At 38.7% G+C, this 16,444-nt stretch overlaps 1 protein-coding gene across 1 annotated transcript; it reads left to right on the top strand.

Annotated features, from left to right (window-relative positions):
* The first annotated feature begins 266 nt into the window (after positions 1-266).
* Positions 267-13,518, top strand: fhl1a (four and a half LIM domains 1a). Its single transcript, XM_053323732.1, has 6 exons — positions 267-535; positions 9,857-10,038; positions 11,087-11,264; positions 11,918-12,087; positions 12,264-12,450; positions 13,054-13,518. The coding sequence occupies exons 2-6, from the start codon at positions 9,883-9,885 to the stop codon at positions 13,206-13,208; spliced, it is 846 nt and encodes a 281-aa protein (XP_053179707.1). The 5' UTR covers positions 267-535; positions 9,857-9,882; the 3' UTR covers positions 13,209-13,518.
* The last annotated feature ends 2,926 nt before the right edge of the window (positions 13,519-16,444 follow it).

Here is a 16,444-nt window from a genome sequence, read left to right as displayed (position 1 = left end):
TATTTACTTTGGATTAAGAATGAGTCATCTTGATGTAATTCCTCTATTCATTACCAAAGAAGGAGACAACTGAAGCCAATACAGAAGTAGGACGAAAGTGTGTTGAGTTAACAAGTCTTTTTTTTTTTTTTTTTTAAATGAACAGTAGAAAAGCCGAAGTGTTGAGGGGATAACTGATATCATAAGTGGATATCATTGCACGGCAGACGTGCCTCTTGCACAAAAGGTAATCGTTAAGTCTCAGCGCTCATTGATGCTGAAAAGTTATGACTTTATTTTCTTCATGATTCCGTTTGTTTCGTAAGCAGGGCCAATGAAAGCTTTACTAAGAGAGCTTGTAAATTCCTGGTTGAGGTCATTGTTTATGAGAGCTTACAGAGGTTTGGCTCATGTCCTGAGGTTTTTTTTTCTTCTTCACTGCTGCACCCTCTGTCTTTAAAGCTGCGCTGCCTCCACAGATTTTACCTTTCGGCCAAAACCACCGGACGCACTGCTGGTGTCGACTGACAGACGCTCATCTGTACACTCAGTAAAGGTGAGTCCCAAACCATACATTATCACAGACTATCAGGCAGATCACTTCAGGTGATATTAAACAGCGCGACAGAATCATGTTTTGGATTAATTTACGCACAGATGTGGTACCGTAAATGCGTTATTATTTTATAGGAAGGATACAACGCACATAATTTGAGAAAATGTCATCCTTGGGGACACAGAGGTGGTATCAACCGAAAATTAATGATATAAGATAAGTTTTATTTTAAGTTTTTATTATAAGTTTCATCCCAAGTCACCAATTTGGGAACAGTTGTGTTTCGATGCGCAACAGGTGATGGCTTTGTTTGGCACTGAAATGGCACCTATTTTGTATTACTTATCGGCCTATAATGCTATATATATCTATGCTATATATTTTTGTTTTTATTTCTTAAAACTTAACTGTCTGTGCCACTGAACTATCCTTATTCCCAGGGAGAATATAACCCTGATTTTGTTTATAACAACCAGTATTATTAAGGTAAATTATCTATAGAGCTGCAGAGGAAGTATTATGGTGTGATATACCATGTAATGCAACCAAATATAATAATATCCTGAAATGAAATATAAGCCTATCACTTAACTTTATGATTTAATTTTTTTTATCTGTGTCACAGAAGAGTTGATTAATCTTTGTGTCAGACTGTTACTTTGTTGTCTATATAATCTAAGATGTACAACACAATGCAATACAATACAGTTGATGCAAGTGATGCAGGAGGATTGGATTGGACTGTATCATATATACATAACACATATTAGATCAAATGGTGTGTGATGATATTAATATCCATATAGTAAACAGAAGTTCCCAAACACACGTGGCCAGCAACTGTTGAAACATACATCAGCATATACTGCCTCCTGCCTTCTGGTTTGGGCAGCTGCCAAACCAAACGCATTATGTCATTAGAGAGACCTAAAGATTGTGGTCTGTCTTTGGTACACTGAGCTTCCCTGTGGCTCCAGTATGACTTCACCATCCTTCAAAACCCATAAAAACGTTGTACTTCACTGTGTTATAAATAATAATAAAGAATATTATAAATAACCTCTTTCAACTTAAAAAGACCACCTTTTCTCTTGGGGTTTATGTTTTTTTAGTGCATTTTATAAATCACTAAGACTATAATATGTATGTTAGAAGTAATTTATTTTCAATTTTTGATGCAAAATCAGAACAAAAGCAATGGATTATTGATTTATAAAGCCTGTAATTTATAATTTATATTAATCTTCAAGGGGGCTGTTGTATGTCACTACCCAGGAGGTCTCCACTTCGTCATCCCACCAGCAGGATATTTGCCACACTGAGGCAACAAGAGGCTTTGGTGCCTGCAGTTTATTGAGGTTGAGACATGTTTTTGTTGAGAAGACGGTTTCATCATTTCTTTTATCGTTGCAAATGGAGCAGAGAGAAAGAGAGAGAGAGGGTGTGTCTGAGTGTAGATGACCGGGTTGATGAAACACATGAAACAGCGCTTTCACTGGCCAAGTGCGCTACTCCTAAATAGGCAATGCTGCTTGTTATCCTGTGTGGGCTGAGCAAGCTGAGTAGAAACAGTATTCTCATTTGAGGATACTTAGCTGCACCTTCTGTATACAACTGTCCTCACCCTTCTGTGCTATACAGCTGAAAAAAGTCTTAACTGAACTGCAGTTTATTATACTGTGAACAAATTGATAGATGCAGCAAAGACAATAAGACTAAATAGATTGGATGCCTTTTGTGAAATTTCTAAAAGAGATCAAAAGCCAATGAAGAAGCCAGTGTGGTCACAATTTTATGCAGTGATGGAAGTAGTTAGTGTCAGTACCACACATGCCACCCTGTAAGTAATAGTCCTGCATTAATTGCAGTATTTGAGCATACTGTATGTACTTTCCACCACTGGTTTAACAAGTGGTTGAAAATGACTTCCTTTATTTAATAGGAAAACTGCCAACGCTCAACTAACCAGAGCAAGAAATGATACCAAGCAAACAGGGCTTGGTAGTTCAGGTGGGAGAATGAAGTCAGACGGATGAAAAATGCTTTCTTCTTTTGACCATTTTTACATACAAACCCAAAGTTTGTATATAAAGTTATCACTTTAACTTTCTGAGGGTAGAATAATGTTATTCTTGAGCTGTAATCCTCAAATGTGGCAGACTGAAATGCTCTTTCCATCAGGAATATAAAAATGTTTTGTAATGTTTAATGTGTTCTCTCTTCTGAAGTATTGAATCCATGGTCATGCTTCAGTTGGGTTTCCTCTTGACACTTCAGAAGGAAGGAATGAGAAGCCTGAATCATGTGAGACCAATGAGAGCTGAATTGAAGGCTTTATCTGAGTGTGCTTGGCTGTGTGAATGTGTTAGCCACACTTCTACCCAAGACATATCCTTTGGACAGGAGTGTTACTGTGTTGACAGAGCTCCCCTTATGGCCTTTTGTCCACAAATATTTGACCTCAATGTGTCTGGGTCTTGCAGCCACTCCTTGATTTCTTTAGCCACTTGGTGACTTTATGTCCGTGTTGTAACATAACTCAGTGTGATTACAGATGAGAGTGTGTTGTTGTCTTGTCGCTGTGGTTTTCTGTGTGTGTATGATGAGTCATTGTTCCCCTGACAGAGATAGTGTGGCTCGGTCTGTCACTCCTCTGTCTGTTCACTAACCAGATATGGAGGGTGAAGGAGACACATGGATGTCCAGGGAGAGGTCATGTTGAAAACTGAGCTCTCAGACACACAGGCTAGGCTTTCGTTGCTGTTGGTAACAGTGAAGGGAGGGTGGCTGCTTTTTCCAGTCATAGTGAGCCATTTGCTCTCATTTGTTCAGGAAGTACAGGCCAGATTTCCTGTTTCTCTGTGCCTTCATAGCCCAAATCTACCACTTCCAGTTCCAGAGGTGATATGTGATAGGACTGTAGCCAAGAGGCAACACCTAATGAGAATATGCTCTCTTTGCACTAAAAGTTACCTGATTTATATTGTTTGATGTACTGTTGTTGTGTTATATGTGCTTTGAAAGGTCCCTATAAATAAAATGCATTATCATTATTATTATTATTTTTATTATGTATTGCATTTCATGATAGGATTTCAAAAGAGTGTATGTCACTACTACACTTTATTTCCATTAGTGACAATTTGAAGCCTATCAAGACAGCAGACACTCGGTACAGTTGATATAATCACTGCAGATGAGACTGGTAACATTGAACTGACTATGTGAAACCAGATGTGCATGCCTTATATTAGTGGTGAACAGAAAGAGCAGAAACACAATCTATAAACAAACATGTCCTGCAGTTGAAAAGCTAATATAACAACTTGTACTTAAACAAGTGTGTTAGAGTCATTGCCAAGTTTTATCTTTGTGATTCCATCATTAGACTTTGGATGGTGTTCATATTAAATTTCAAAGAAGGAAACATGTTTTTGTCTGATAAAGTAAGTGGTTTTTGAATGCACCACGAGAAAGCCTTGACCCAGAAGACCAGCAGATTTTGCTGAAAGAAACTGCAACGATATATTGCCCATATTTGGTAATCAGCAATATATTTGACATCATGTGCCACCTCACATGCTGCAAAATAAATACTTTGTTAACAGAGCATCTAGTTGGAAGTTATATGCCTTTGTATTGCAAGGGTCATGTGCTCTTTAACAACATTGCCTCAGGAAACTGTTACACTAATGTACTGGGCTGCTACAAGGTAATAGAGGATAATGATAATATTCTCCCATTTTTTCCATTTTATATGCACGCTAACTGCTTAAAAACTTGAAATAGAGCTTTTACATATGAACTCCATTTTTTAGACCATATAAACGTGTCAATTTTGCTTCCAGAGCTTTTTTTTTCATGAAAAACATTCATTGTTCACTCATATGTAAATCCATAAATCGGACGTTCAATGTGTTCATCTTGCATGTAACTTTTGTGTTCATCCATTTGGTTCCACTAACACTCATCATGCTTTTTGTGATGTTCTGTCATTTATGTACTGTTATAATGTTAGATGTTCTATGTTAAACATAGTCAAAGTTCCAAAACTGAAGTATGTAAATGCCACTTTCAAGTCAAAGGCTTCAGCATGCTCTCTGCTTCATTTGCACAGTTACATTCCCATCAAGTCAACATCTGATTGTTCATACATGCCCACAAATATCCATCTGTAGCCTTTGTTACTGCAGTTGTTCCACAGGTTGTTCACGTTGTCCACTCACTTATTCCAGATTCGGGTTCAAACATGTACACAAGTTTATATCTCAAATAAAGAATGGGAACAAAGAAGAGAGATCCAACTGCTACTGTTCGTTTACCTGTTTGTAGCCTTTGGAGGTGGAAGCTAGCCAATCAAAGATATTCCAGTAGAGCCCCAGAATATAAATATAGACCTGGAAATGTGCATAATACATCCTCTTTAACACAGAAGATGAGGCTGGACAAGCAACTGATGTTAATGATAATAATGTTACTGTTTATAATCTACCTCAAGCACTTACTTTAATCTGAATTATACACTGTTTAATTAAATTCTGGTTGATAATATTAGACCATAATTATATTGGTCCAACTCTGTAGACAACATTTCATAGTCATAGGAATTTTGCTGTGCCTCATTGTTGTCATAATCTTCATTATTCCATCCGTCAACACTGGTTTTAAATATAGTTTTGTCATTGGTTCAGCCTTCTGCCCCACCTCTGACAGCAAATCCTCGTTAAACACTTTGAGGAACCAGAGAAATCCATAATGACAAAAATAAAGACAGGATGACTGAAAAATGTAAAATATGGGGAACGAAGAAGAAGAACGAGGAGAACAATTTGACTTAAATCAAGTGTGTAAAGAAATAGAGGAAGACCAGATTTCCTCATGTAACACACAGCAGCTTTTCTATCAGGGAGGTTTCTGTAGGCTTGAGTCATGGCGCCTTCCTAGTCATTATATAGTCTTTGTGGGTTTAGGGTAATTGGGTGACAGATTATGAACGAGGACAAACATAATTCTATTTTCTATGGTAATGGATCATATCAAATCAATAATTAAAACCAGATGCCCTTTAAACAACCAAGCGCACACACACACAAGACAGCTAACTGCATTGATTTGTTTTGTGTCTGATATATGAAGTGGTTTATTCAGTATAGTTAAAGTATGAGTCTTTCCTTTTACCTTGGATGTATTATGGTTCCTATTCTTGATTGATCTAACCGTCTACTGTAATTTACTTTATCTTCACCAGTTTCCTTTCATTCTCATAATGATCCAGGATTTCTTTATTTAAGGTTGTTTGAGTCTAGAGACTCCAAACAATCATCTGTGGTGCCCCATTTGCTCCACTGCAGAATAGATGATGATAATGATCATCATCATCATCATCATCACAGAGGGTTTTATATTTAATACACAATATACACTTAAAAAGTTGAATGTATATTAAAGGGACACTCCTTCAGTTTTAGATGTTCAGTTCAGTCTTCTTGGCCTTAAGGGAGTTTTCCTAAGTTTAAACAAATAACCCCTAATGATGTCATCAGGCTTAAGACTTAAAGTCCCCCTCCACTCAAAAATGTGTTTTTCTTTTTGTTCCTGCAGTTGGACGTTTGAGCTTCACTGTGCAGAATGATGAATCTGGAAGTTTCAATATGAATCTCCTGAAGGTGGAAAGTTTCTCAAACATTGAAAATCTGAATTAAAGGTTTACACCTATAATCATGATTTGTGCAATTTGTGTAATTAGTGTGCAGCCAATCTTGGTCCAGTAGGCAATTTACACAAGTATGATGTGGAAATTTGAATCCTCCAGTGCACACACACTGAGACTTTTCAGTGAAGTAGGAAATATTTTGTGTCTGGCATATAAACTTTAGGAATGAAAACTATTTGCATATTCATAGAATCATGATTTTTGTTGAGGGAAATGGAGAAGATGTAATTAAACTTTTTTTTGTGGAAAATTCACATCAGACATAAATTATGATTCCAAGCAGATGATTTTTATATGTTTAAAACATTAGAAACTGGAGGTGAATTGTGGGAAATGTAGAATCCAGTGCTTGTTTGAACTTGACCCATTCAAAGGACTAAAAGTCTTAATATCTCTACCTTTTAGGATAAAATATTTTCTTTTTTCCTTTATTGTTCTTTTTTTGGAAGGAGGTTCTTCTAGTACTGGTTGTTTATTATTTACTGGTATTGGTGGGATAGTTCAAGAGAATCTGTTTGTATACTTGTCATGGTCCCCCATTCTAAAATATTCGACTGTGGCTTACTTTATAGTTTTGTTTTTAACATTCATGTTATCTTTTGGAAATGTTGGCATACTTGTTGACATACAGTATATGTATGCACACAAGGAGGAGAGTTATGTAACACTCCACTTTGTTTCTCCATAGCTCAGTCATTGATGTCAACTTGCTCCTTCTTTGAGTCATCCCTGTGAGTGATGATGTTAATTGGTCCAGCATGTCATCTAAACAGCCAAATTATCAAAACATCTTATGTTGGGGCATTGGGAGTATCTGTTATCCCTCATGGCCATGATTCATTCATTCATTTCTTTTTTTTACCATCTGATGTTACAGCAGTGGAATGCAGTCTATCAGCTAATCCATCCCCTCACTCATCCATTCTCTAATGCATACCCAAAAAGGGAATGGAGGGACGAAGGTTGGATTAGGACATGGAGTTGGGGGTGTGTGAGGGTCACAGAGGGGTATATACAGCCCCCCATAACATAACGAGGCATATGGTCTCTGGGTTTGACCCTCTGTGGATGCTACCGTCTCCTCTGGTACTTGCGTTGTTTTCTTTTCCACTCTTCGTCCCGACTGGAACCAATCATGACTTACAGACACTCAGGTACGGATGCTGAACAAGTGATTGAATGTAATATCTCATAATCAGGTGCAAATGGAAAAACCTGTGTACTATTGGTGTGCCTTTATTTAAAGATCAGGAAGAATTCTGCATCAATTTAAAGTGAATTTGTAAAATGGTGTGAATGCGATGCAAGATGCTCCCACAAACTAAATCAAAGCATCTTTTAATGTTATTTGCAACATTTCGACCAGCTGCAGTAAACAGGTGTAAAAATATATTCTAAGGTCAAAGGTCCATTCACCTTTTTGGAGCTTTTCGTTGATGTTTTGCTGATGTTTCACATATTCAAACAACATTTTCTATTAAAAAGTAAACTAAAGTCCAACTCTCTGGTAGGGCGGGGCTGTTTAATTATTATGTCCTAAATTGTAGTCCATAATATGTTGTTGATGCACTTCTTTTTAATTTAGGTAAAACAACAACAAAAACAACAACAACAACAACAAAACTGTGATTTTTTAAAAACACAGACAAGTACTGAAGTTTGAGTATTTAATTATTGAGGACCTAAAAGTGGATTAGTGCCTTTTTTACTCATTAATAGTATGAATAATTTGGAATTTGTATTTAATGAACAGACAATTGAATCTTTTACTGTGATTAAATCAATGACAAATGAACTAATAATTTGTAATTATATCATATCATTGTAGAAATATTATTCTTGAAGTAGATATGTGGTCTAATATTTGTAGATATTAGAATATTTAAAGACCTTTTTTCATTTATTTTTCCCTGCGTAGCACTTCAATAACAGGTGATTGTGTTAAAATGAGCAGATTGTGTCAGAGGTTTACATTTAAAAGAACACATTGTCATTACCAAAGGTGGCAGAGAATGGAAAGTTTCAACACTGTGTTTGCTGTAGGTCAGTCTGTATTTGACCAGTCTATCTCATGCTGCTCTGACTCACCTCTCAAACTGGTCTCTCTGTGACCTTTCTGACTTAAGAGGAGTCCTCCCCTAAGGGACCACAGTGACAAACTCCCTCTCCCGCCACAGCTTAGCAACGGTGCATACCATATCTGTTTGGACGCAGCTGTCACACTGTTTGTAACAAAAGATTAAAGTACTGGACACGTCTCAGCTGGGACCACAATAGCTGCATGGTCCCAGTGGTCATCACTCTGCATCTTTCTCCATTTGTCCCTTTTTGAAGGCCAATGCTCTTTAAATAGAGACTCCATGTCTAAAATAGGCCTGCCTGATACCTGAGTATTCTATGTGCGATTTGACTGTATTGGACTGTGTGAGTTTGCCTGTTTTAGTGTCGTAATGGATAAGCGGAGTGGGTGTGTCAGGGCCTAGTCATCAGTCTAGCTTTTTATCCCTGGAGCACAGCTGCAGATAGTCAGTCCTCCATCTATCTGTCCATCCATCCACTCACACACCAGAGACACATGCCGCACTCCAGGAGGCTCATCCCCTTCACATGGCTGTTTACTGAAACAGCTGAAGTCCCCTTTCATAAATATTTTCCTTGTTCCTATCGTTACTAGGACAAAATGCCATTCCATCCATTGTTTCCCCCATCACTCCTGGTCATAGCCTACTGACCAGATTAAAATGATATTTGTCGTTTGGAATAAAACACTTTTGTTAAAGTTCACACACTGTTCCGCTGTCCTTCAGCTCTGACATCTTCTGTGTGAGAGAAGCTTTAGCAGCGACAGTGATATAAATGTCCACACTCCACTCTACACACAGTTGTTCCAGGAAACTACTCAGTCTGCTCCCAGAGGACACAGCCTGTGATGGGAGCAGAGGAATGTTGATGTATGAAGGATCAAGCCAACTCAGTTTACAGTGTTTATACAAACAGCCAATAAAATGACCACGCCAAAATGCAGACAAATGAGAGAGGTCGGCGCAGTGGGGGGTTCATGGAATGGGCCAGACGACCTAAAAATATGACCTAAGCTTTCCAGGGAGAGCTTGATAAAAAGTTGGCAGGCACGCAAACAACAACTAGACATCTGTTGGCTGCTTTTTTATCTCACTCACACTTCCCTCATCAGTTTGGTATGCCGCTGTTAGAGCTGTACCTCACTGTTTCCTACTCATGTTGAGGGGGAAACAGGTAAATGGAGGTACTTCCTCCATTACAGACTTTTGCATTTGAGGGTATAAAGGTCAGATGTAGCCATGGGTATGTACTGGTCAACAAAATTCCTGTCATTTCATGTTTTCTTTTGTTGCTCATCTTGAACTTTTTTTAAATTTGTATTTCTTGTCTTTAGGTCAATTACATTGTGTCTGACATACTATACATATAAACTGAGCTGAGCTGCCAAATGGGATGTTCCAGCTCTAGCCTGTATTGTGGATGTAGTGGATGTGATAGAAAAGGCAACACTGTCCCCATCTGGTGTTTAAAAGAAAAACCTCCAGCCTTGTTGAAGCTCTGTCTGACAGGCTTGTTTGTTTTTATAGGTCCCAGGAGTTATCTTACCTCCACCATGACTGATCGCTTCGACTGCTACTACTGTCGCGACAACCTGCATGGGAAGAAGTATGTGAAGAAGGACGAAAAGCATGTGTGCACCAAGTGCTTTGATAAGCTCTGTGCCAACACCTGCGCAGAGTGCAGACGCCCCATTGGTGCTGATGCCAAGGTGAAAACACAGTGTATCTGAGAGTGTGAGTGATGGAAAGAATGAATGAGTGACGCCAGGAATAAAAAAATATATAACAATAACAAAAAAGACGTGATAACATAATAAACAGAAAAGTTTAATGTTGATTGTGATGATTGTAATTTCTAGAAACATTTCAGTTTGTGATAGTTTAAATAATAGTTGAAATCAGTAAATTAATATTACTGTATCATTCACTTGCTTGCAGATGCAGACTTTCACATCTGTACAAGACGCCTAATTAAACCCACACATTGTCAAATTTGGTCCAGTACAAATCATCAAACTAAAAGTTTCACAGCTTTTTTCTATTTTTAGTTGTTAGAAAACAGCACATTTATGGTCTGCTGTTATGACTTTTTCTCAACAGACATTTTAAGCTGGTATTAAAACACTAATGATGGCTTTTTTGTATTCAAGTACACCAGTAAGCAAGGACAGTGTGACAGTGAGCCAGCATGCACAATAGCAGGACCCTGAAACCGAAGCATCTAAATTGAATTCAGCTGTCATTAATTTGATCGTTTATACCTCTGCTTTTGTCGAAATTTCTTCTGTGAACAAGGTCTGCCCACCTTGAACTTATGGATGTTACTGGGTTAATGCAAACAGATAACAAGAGAGTTAGATAGGACATAAACTGAAAATGTTTCTGTGTGTGTTTTCATCAAGTCCTCTCTTATCTGTTCAAAGAGCAGCCAGCAGCCACCCTTTCTTCCAAAGTCCTCTCAGCACTCAGTCACAGGCAGTTAAATGTGTGAAATAGATGTGTCATTACTACTAATGGGGCTTAAATACTGTACTTTATATCACATTTTCACCATGCTAGTCCCCCTAACTCCTTCATGCCTCACCACATCCCAATTCACTTCATCTCCACTTTAATGCTTGCCACATGGGCTTGTTTTGCGTTCTGGCTTCGAGCCTCAGTCCACATGATGAGTAAACAAGCTCCACTTTAATGAGGTCTGCCTGAGGACTTAGCGAGGGCACCTCTGCTGACCCTGTGCCTCCTCTCTGTGTTCAGGAACTGCACCATAAGAACCGCTACTGGCATGAGGATTGTTTCCGCTGTGCCAAGTGCTACAAGCCATTGGCCGGTGAGGCATTCAACGCCAGGGATGACGGCAAGATAATGTGCGGCAAGTGCGGCTCCCGGGAGGATGGCAACCGGTGCCAGGGCTGCTACAAGGTGGTCATGCCAGGTGGGTTTGCAGTCATTCTGTTTCGCTTTGAAGAAGACAAAAAGCAGGTTTTTCCTGTCATAATGACTCCAAAACAGTTCAACACATTTTGCTACTAAACATAAACTGTGGTTTGACTTTGTTTTGCTCTATATGAAGCACTGTGTAATTCAATCACGTGCTATATAAATGGAGATTATTATCATAGTTACCCCCAAGCACCTAGAATAGCCAGCTTCATCATTGTGCCACTTGGTATCCTAGTATCCATTGGGATGGGATGTAGTGCAGCCAAATTAGGTTCAAACCCACAAAAGCTTATTTAAAACTCTAGTAGAGATCCTAAAGTTTATAAAGTAGTATACATTTAGAGAAATGTGAAAACACTATGCATAAAACATGCAGAATATTTCCATTTGATGCAGGTGCAGCCATAAAAAAACATGGAGTCTTGGTTTGTAAACATCATAATGGAGAGGTGGAAGAAGCTGATATAGAATATATTTAATACTGTCAGATAGTGTTGAATAAAGAGAGTTAAGCAATGATTTTAAAGCTACTAAAAAGGAGACAAAAATTTTAAACTATATGTTGAGGAATTTAATTATTATATCTTCAATGCAGTCCAACTCAAAGACACAAACTGTAACACATTGTATTTCTTTGTGCATCAGGTTCACAGAATGTGGAGTACAAGAACAAGGTGTGGCATGAGGAATGCTTCACCTGCTTTGATTGCAAGCAGCCAATCCGCACACAGAGCTTCCTGGCTAAGGGTGATGAGATCTACTGTGTACCCTGCCATGACAAGAAGTTTGCCAAGAAATGCTTCCACTGCAAGCAGGTACAAATACTGATTGTATTGTTACTGTAATTGTTTTTTGAGTTATTTAGTGAGCTCGAAACTCTGAGAATAATCCATGTAAAAACAAACTATACAGTAGGTAGTTTACCCTGTTTCATCAGAATGAATTATCTTCCAGTATAATGATGAAAGTGTTCCTCTGTGCTCTCTCTAAGCCAATCTCCTCTGGAGGGATCAGCTACCAGGACCATCCCTGGCACTCTGAGTGCTTTGTGTGCAAAACCTGCCATAAGCCTCTGGCAGGAGCTCGCTTCACCTCCCATGAGGACAGTGTTTACTGTGTGGACTGCTACAAGACTGATGTGGCCAAGAAGTGCCATGGCTGCAAGAACCCTATCACAGGTGAGGTCCAGCATGCACAGATGTTCCTGAGTATATGAGTATTGAGACGCAAATGCACACTGGGAATGTCTTGAATGTAGCTACACAATAGGAGGATTGATGGATGTCCACAAACATTGAACACGTTCTTCTTCTGGATGTCTCCAGCAGAATTACAGGGACAGTTTATATCCATTGAGGAGTAAGAGAGGCCAGTTTCTCCACTGACGGATGTCTCAATAGGCCATGATGCAATAGGGCCACAAGGAGGAGCTGTAATTCTCACAGATTGATGATATACCCCCGAGACATTTCATCAAAGTGACTTAGCAGAGAAATTGGATTATTTTTCTAACCTTTTCTACCTGCTACTTTTATTTTATTCTTTGTTGGACAAGGTCTTGGTTTGAGGTATCATCATACCAAATGTTCTGATTTGTCTCAATACACTTAAGTGCAGAGATAGTTCACACACACACAGAAATGCAAACGTCCTTGTTTAAATATGTCGATAAAGCCTCAATATTTCCTCATTAAAGCTGAATCTATGCTGAGTGTTTTGAACATTGCTTCGGTCCCTGTGTTTCATGCTGCTATATGACACTAGTCCCTCTGTCTCTGCAGGGTTTGGCCATGGCACCAATGTGGTGAACTACGAGGGATTCTCCTGGCATGAGTATTGCTTCAACTGCAAGAAGTGCAGTCTCTCCTTGGCCAATAAGCGCTTTGTCCTCAATGGAGATCATATCTACTGCCCTGACTGTGCTAAGAAACTGTGAGCTGTACAATCACCTGTGCAGGGGTTTTAAAGTTCACCAAAACCAACTTTTTGACGGTTACTCTTCGAAAGAACATATTTTCTCATAAAAATATAAAAAAAATGTTTGAGGCCTTCATGTATTCGAAATGCAGCTACAGCTTCTGAAATAGCATAACAATGTCAACAGTCAAATTTAGTGAAATGTCTGTTCATGTGGAAACTTGCAGTTATTTCAACTAAATATGTATTAGCTTGACTCATTTATCTTCATATATGTAAATGCAACTTGTCAGGGTGTGATACGACCATGCAAACGGAATTCCTTAAATGGTATTTTTTTTTTAAGTATATTTTTGGGGCTTTTTGCCTTTATTGTATAGGTTGGTAGAGAGACAGGAAACAGGAGGCAGAGAGGGGGGGAATGACATGCAGGATAGGACTGCTCGGTGCGGGATTTGAACCGGGGTCGCCTGCAGCAAGGACTGTAGCCTCTACACATAGGGTGGGTGCTCTAACCCCATGATATGCACTATTAGTTTAATCTGATTCAGGATTCTGAATAAAAGCCTTTTCAGTGCCTTACTGGAATCTAGATGGCATGATGCTTCTTACATGCACACTGCTGCTCATACATATCAGCTTTGATTAATAATCTGTTGTGTCTCTGAGTATCTGAATAGATTGTGAGATCTTGAGTGAATTGAAATATAAATTAGGGTTTTGAGACTGATGCTAAACTGCTGAAATATAAACTGCTCATGTATTCAAGACTTTTTGAGTGAAGTTCAATGCAAAACAAGAATAAAGGAGGAAGTAATGTGAAAGTCTCTTGTTTCTCTGCAGCAAGAAATTACAACACAGAAAATAAATGTTTTTGCAAGACTTTATTGTTTAACGATTTGTATCATCTCAGTACACTTTAGATATATTTACAATACAAATTTTATTTGTTGACAGGGTGTTGTTAAGTTTGTAAATCTTCCAGAGAAATTTCATATTCATATTCACAAAGTTGCCCTGGTTGGGTAGACTGATTGTCGAGGCCGAGGTAAGGACAAGCTTTCTTAGTTAACAGTGATACAATAAAAATACTAAATCTTGATCTAAGGCACCGTGCTATCCTATTGTTATAGATGTCGTTGAGGACTCGAGCCCTCAGACATGCAGCAGGACCTGGAGTAGATACAGTATCTGTTCAAGCAGCAGCTACAACAGCCCCCCCCAACAGGTGCTGCTCATGAGTGGTCGTGCCATATGAGCAACCCCTCTACTCAACAAGCCTCCAAGAGTTAGGGAGTAAAAACCATTTGGGTATAGGCAAGTTCTGGGTAATGAGTGACACTTCTAAAACATCAAAACGTCACACAACTCTCCTACGAGTCTGTACAGTAAAGCTACTCCTCAGTAACCATTAGCAAGTCTTTAAACATAGCAAGTCATTTGTGACAGTGCAAAGTGTCTCATGTTTCCTGGATGAATAATGTATGAAAGCTAAAAGCGGGCAGCTCTGAGTAGAAGTGGTAAATAATGAAGGACGGTTTATTGAGTCTGTTACATTCTTTGAGCTTATTAATCAAAGCAAAGATCTAAAGCCCTAGTCTTTATGTACAATGCCATTTTAGTTAGTAAGAGGGTGTGAAAGCCAGCAAAGAACAAGGCAAAAATCAACGTTCCCAAACCTCTTGCTTGGACTATTCAAGCATAGGAAATTTCAAGATTTCAATACAGCTCATGGAAAAACCCAGAACAGATAAAACAATATGCAAACCAATCTGAGCTGTCATATTTTGTTGCTGTCTCAGCTCATACTGCTGGATGTCCGCTGACTCCTATTACAAAGCAGAATGGCTACAAACTGTGCTGGTGTGTCTACTGTAACTGTCCAACAGCACCTCAAATCCTGTAAAAATGTTCGGATGACATTTAAAGCATCGTAGTGAGGCATAGCAACGACCCTCATCATGGGTCAGTCACGTTGCCAAGGGCTCGAACAGAACCACTCTCCATCTAAGTGTTAGCTAGTTTAGTCTCTGTGAGGCAGTATCAAGAACCGACGCTCAGGGAAGTAATAGATGAAAGCTCTTAATAAACGTACACACAAATACACACATTGAGTGCTGGGAAACATAGAGTGGGTCCCCACTGGGCCCCTTGTTTAGTAGAGCTCTTGTGGAAGAGGCTTTCTGTAAATGTTGGGTTTTGAGGCTGCCCAAACCTAACCTGACTACCCTGTCGCAGGGCACGAGTCGAACAGAAAGCTAATTTATAGCACAGTCACAAACACAGAGACTTCAATTATCCACATCTTGACGTCATCCCATCCTAAACATGGCTTTGTTTGCCTAATACTGATTATATACACAATACAATAACACTTAAATATATGTAGAAATGTATTTTCATATATAAACAAACAGCCGGATTTTATATTATAAAAAATAGTTGAAATGCATTTTTTCAGATGTAGCAGCTAGTATGTTGGGAATTTTAGAGAAGGGTAGTGGGTAATTAATAAAAGAGCCACACAGACAGAAAGATGGATCCATATGTCAGTAAAAGCTTGAGTTAAAACCAGATTCTTCAAAACCTGATTTCTAATTTTAACAAGGGTGAATTTCTGGGCATCATGACAAAACTGCTCAACATTTTAGTTCAGTAACATAAGAAGCTCAGAAGCAGCTATGAATTAATTATATTAGTATGTTACAGGTATGGTTATTCAGTTGTGTGGAACAGATCTCGTCTTTAATTGGATGCAACATAGAATCCGGTGTAAATTACAACAATGTTGTTAGTAGTAGAATCTATTTACATATGTAAAAAATGACAAAACCTTAATGAACCATGAGTTCTAAATTAACAAACTGCTTAAACTTCACTGAACATATGAATTCATTACAGTGTTGTCATGAATCCCAGCACTTTTCAGTTTCAGCTAGAACAGAAAGAGTTGTGCTTGTAAAGCCCTCTAGTGGCCAAGGAAGGAAATGCAATGTGATGCGCATGAGCAAAATGGGCTTGAAAGGACAAAGTTATGTGAAGTGAAGCATGAATACAGATTCCCCAACTGTAAGCACATGACAGGAGACTGCTAAACTGTGCGTGTGTGAGCAATTTAGTATATTCACACTTATAAATTGGAAGTTAAGGCCATATTGCTGGATGCTGCAAAAAGCAGCCAGTCAAGTAAATTTAGATGAATCACATGCTAAATCTGGGATGTTACCCCCCCACCCCCACCCCCTCCAACCCCTC

Source organism: Scomber japonicus, chromosome 8, assembly GCF_027409825.1.
Source record: "Scomber japonicus isolate fScoJap1 chromosome 8, fScoJap1.pri, whole genome shotgun sequence".
Taxonomy (NCBI): Eukaryota; Metazoa; Chordata; class Actinopteri; order Scombriformes; family Scombridae; genus Scomber; species Scomber japonicus.
The sequence above is the reverse complement of the archived record's forward strand: the minus strand, read 5'-3'. Positions and strand labels throughout refer to the sequence as shown.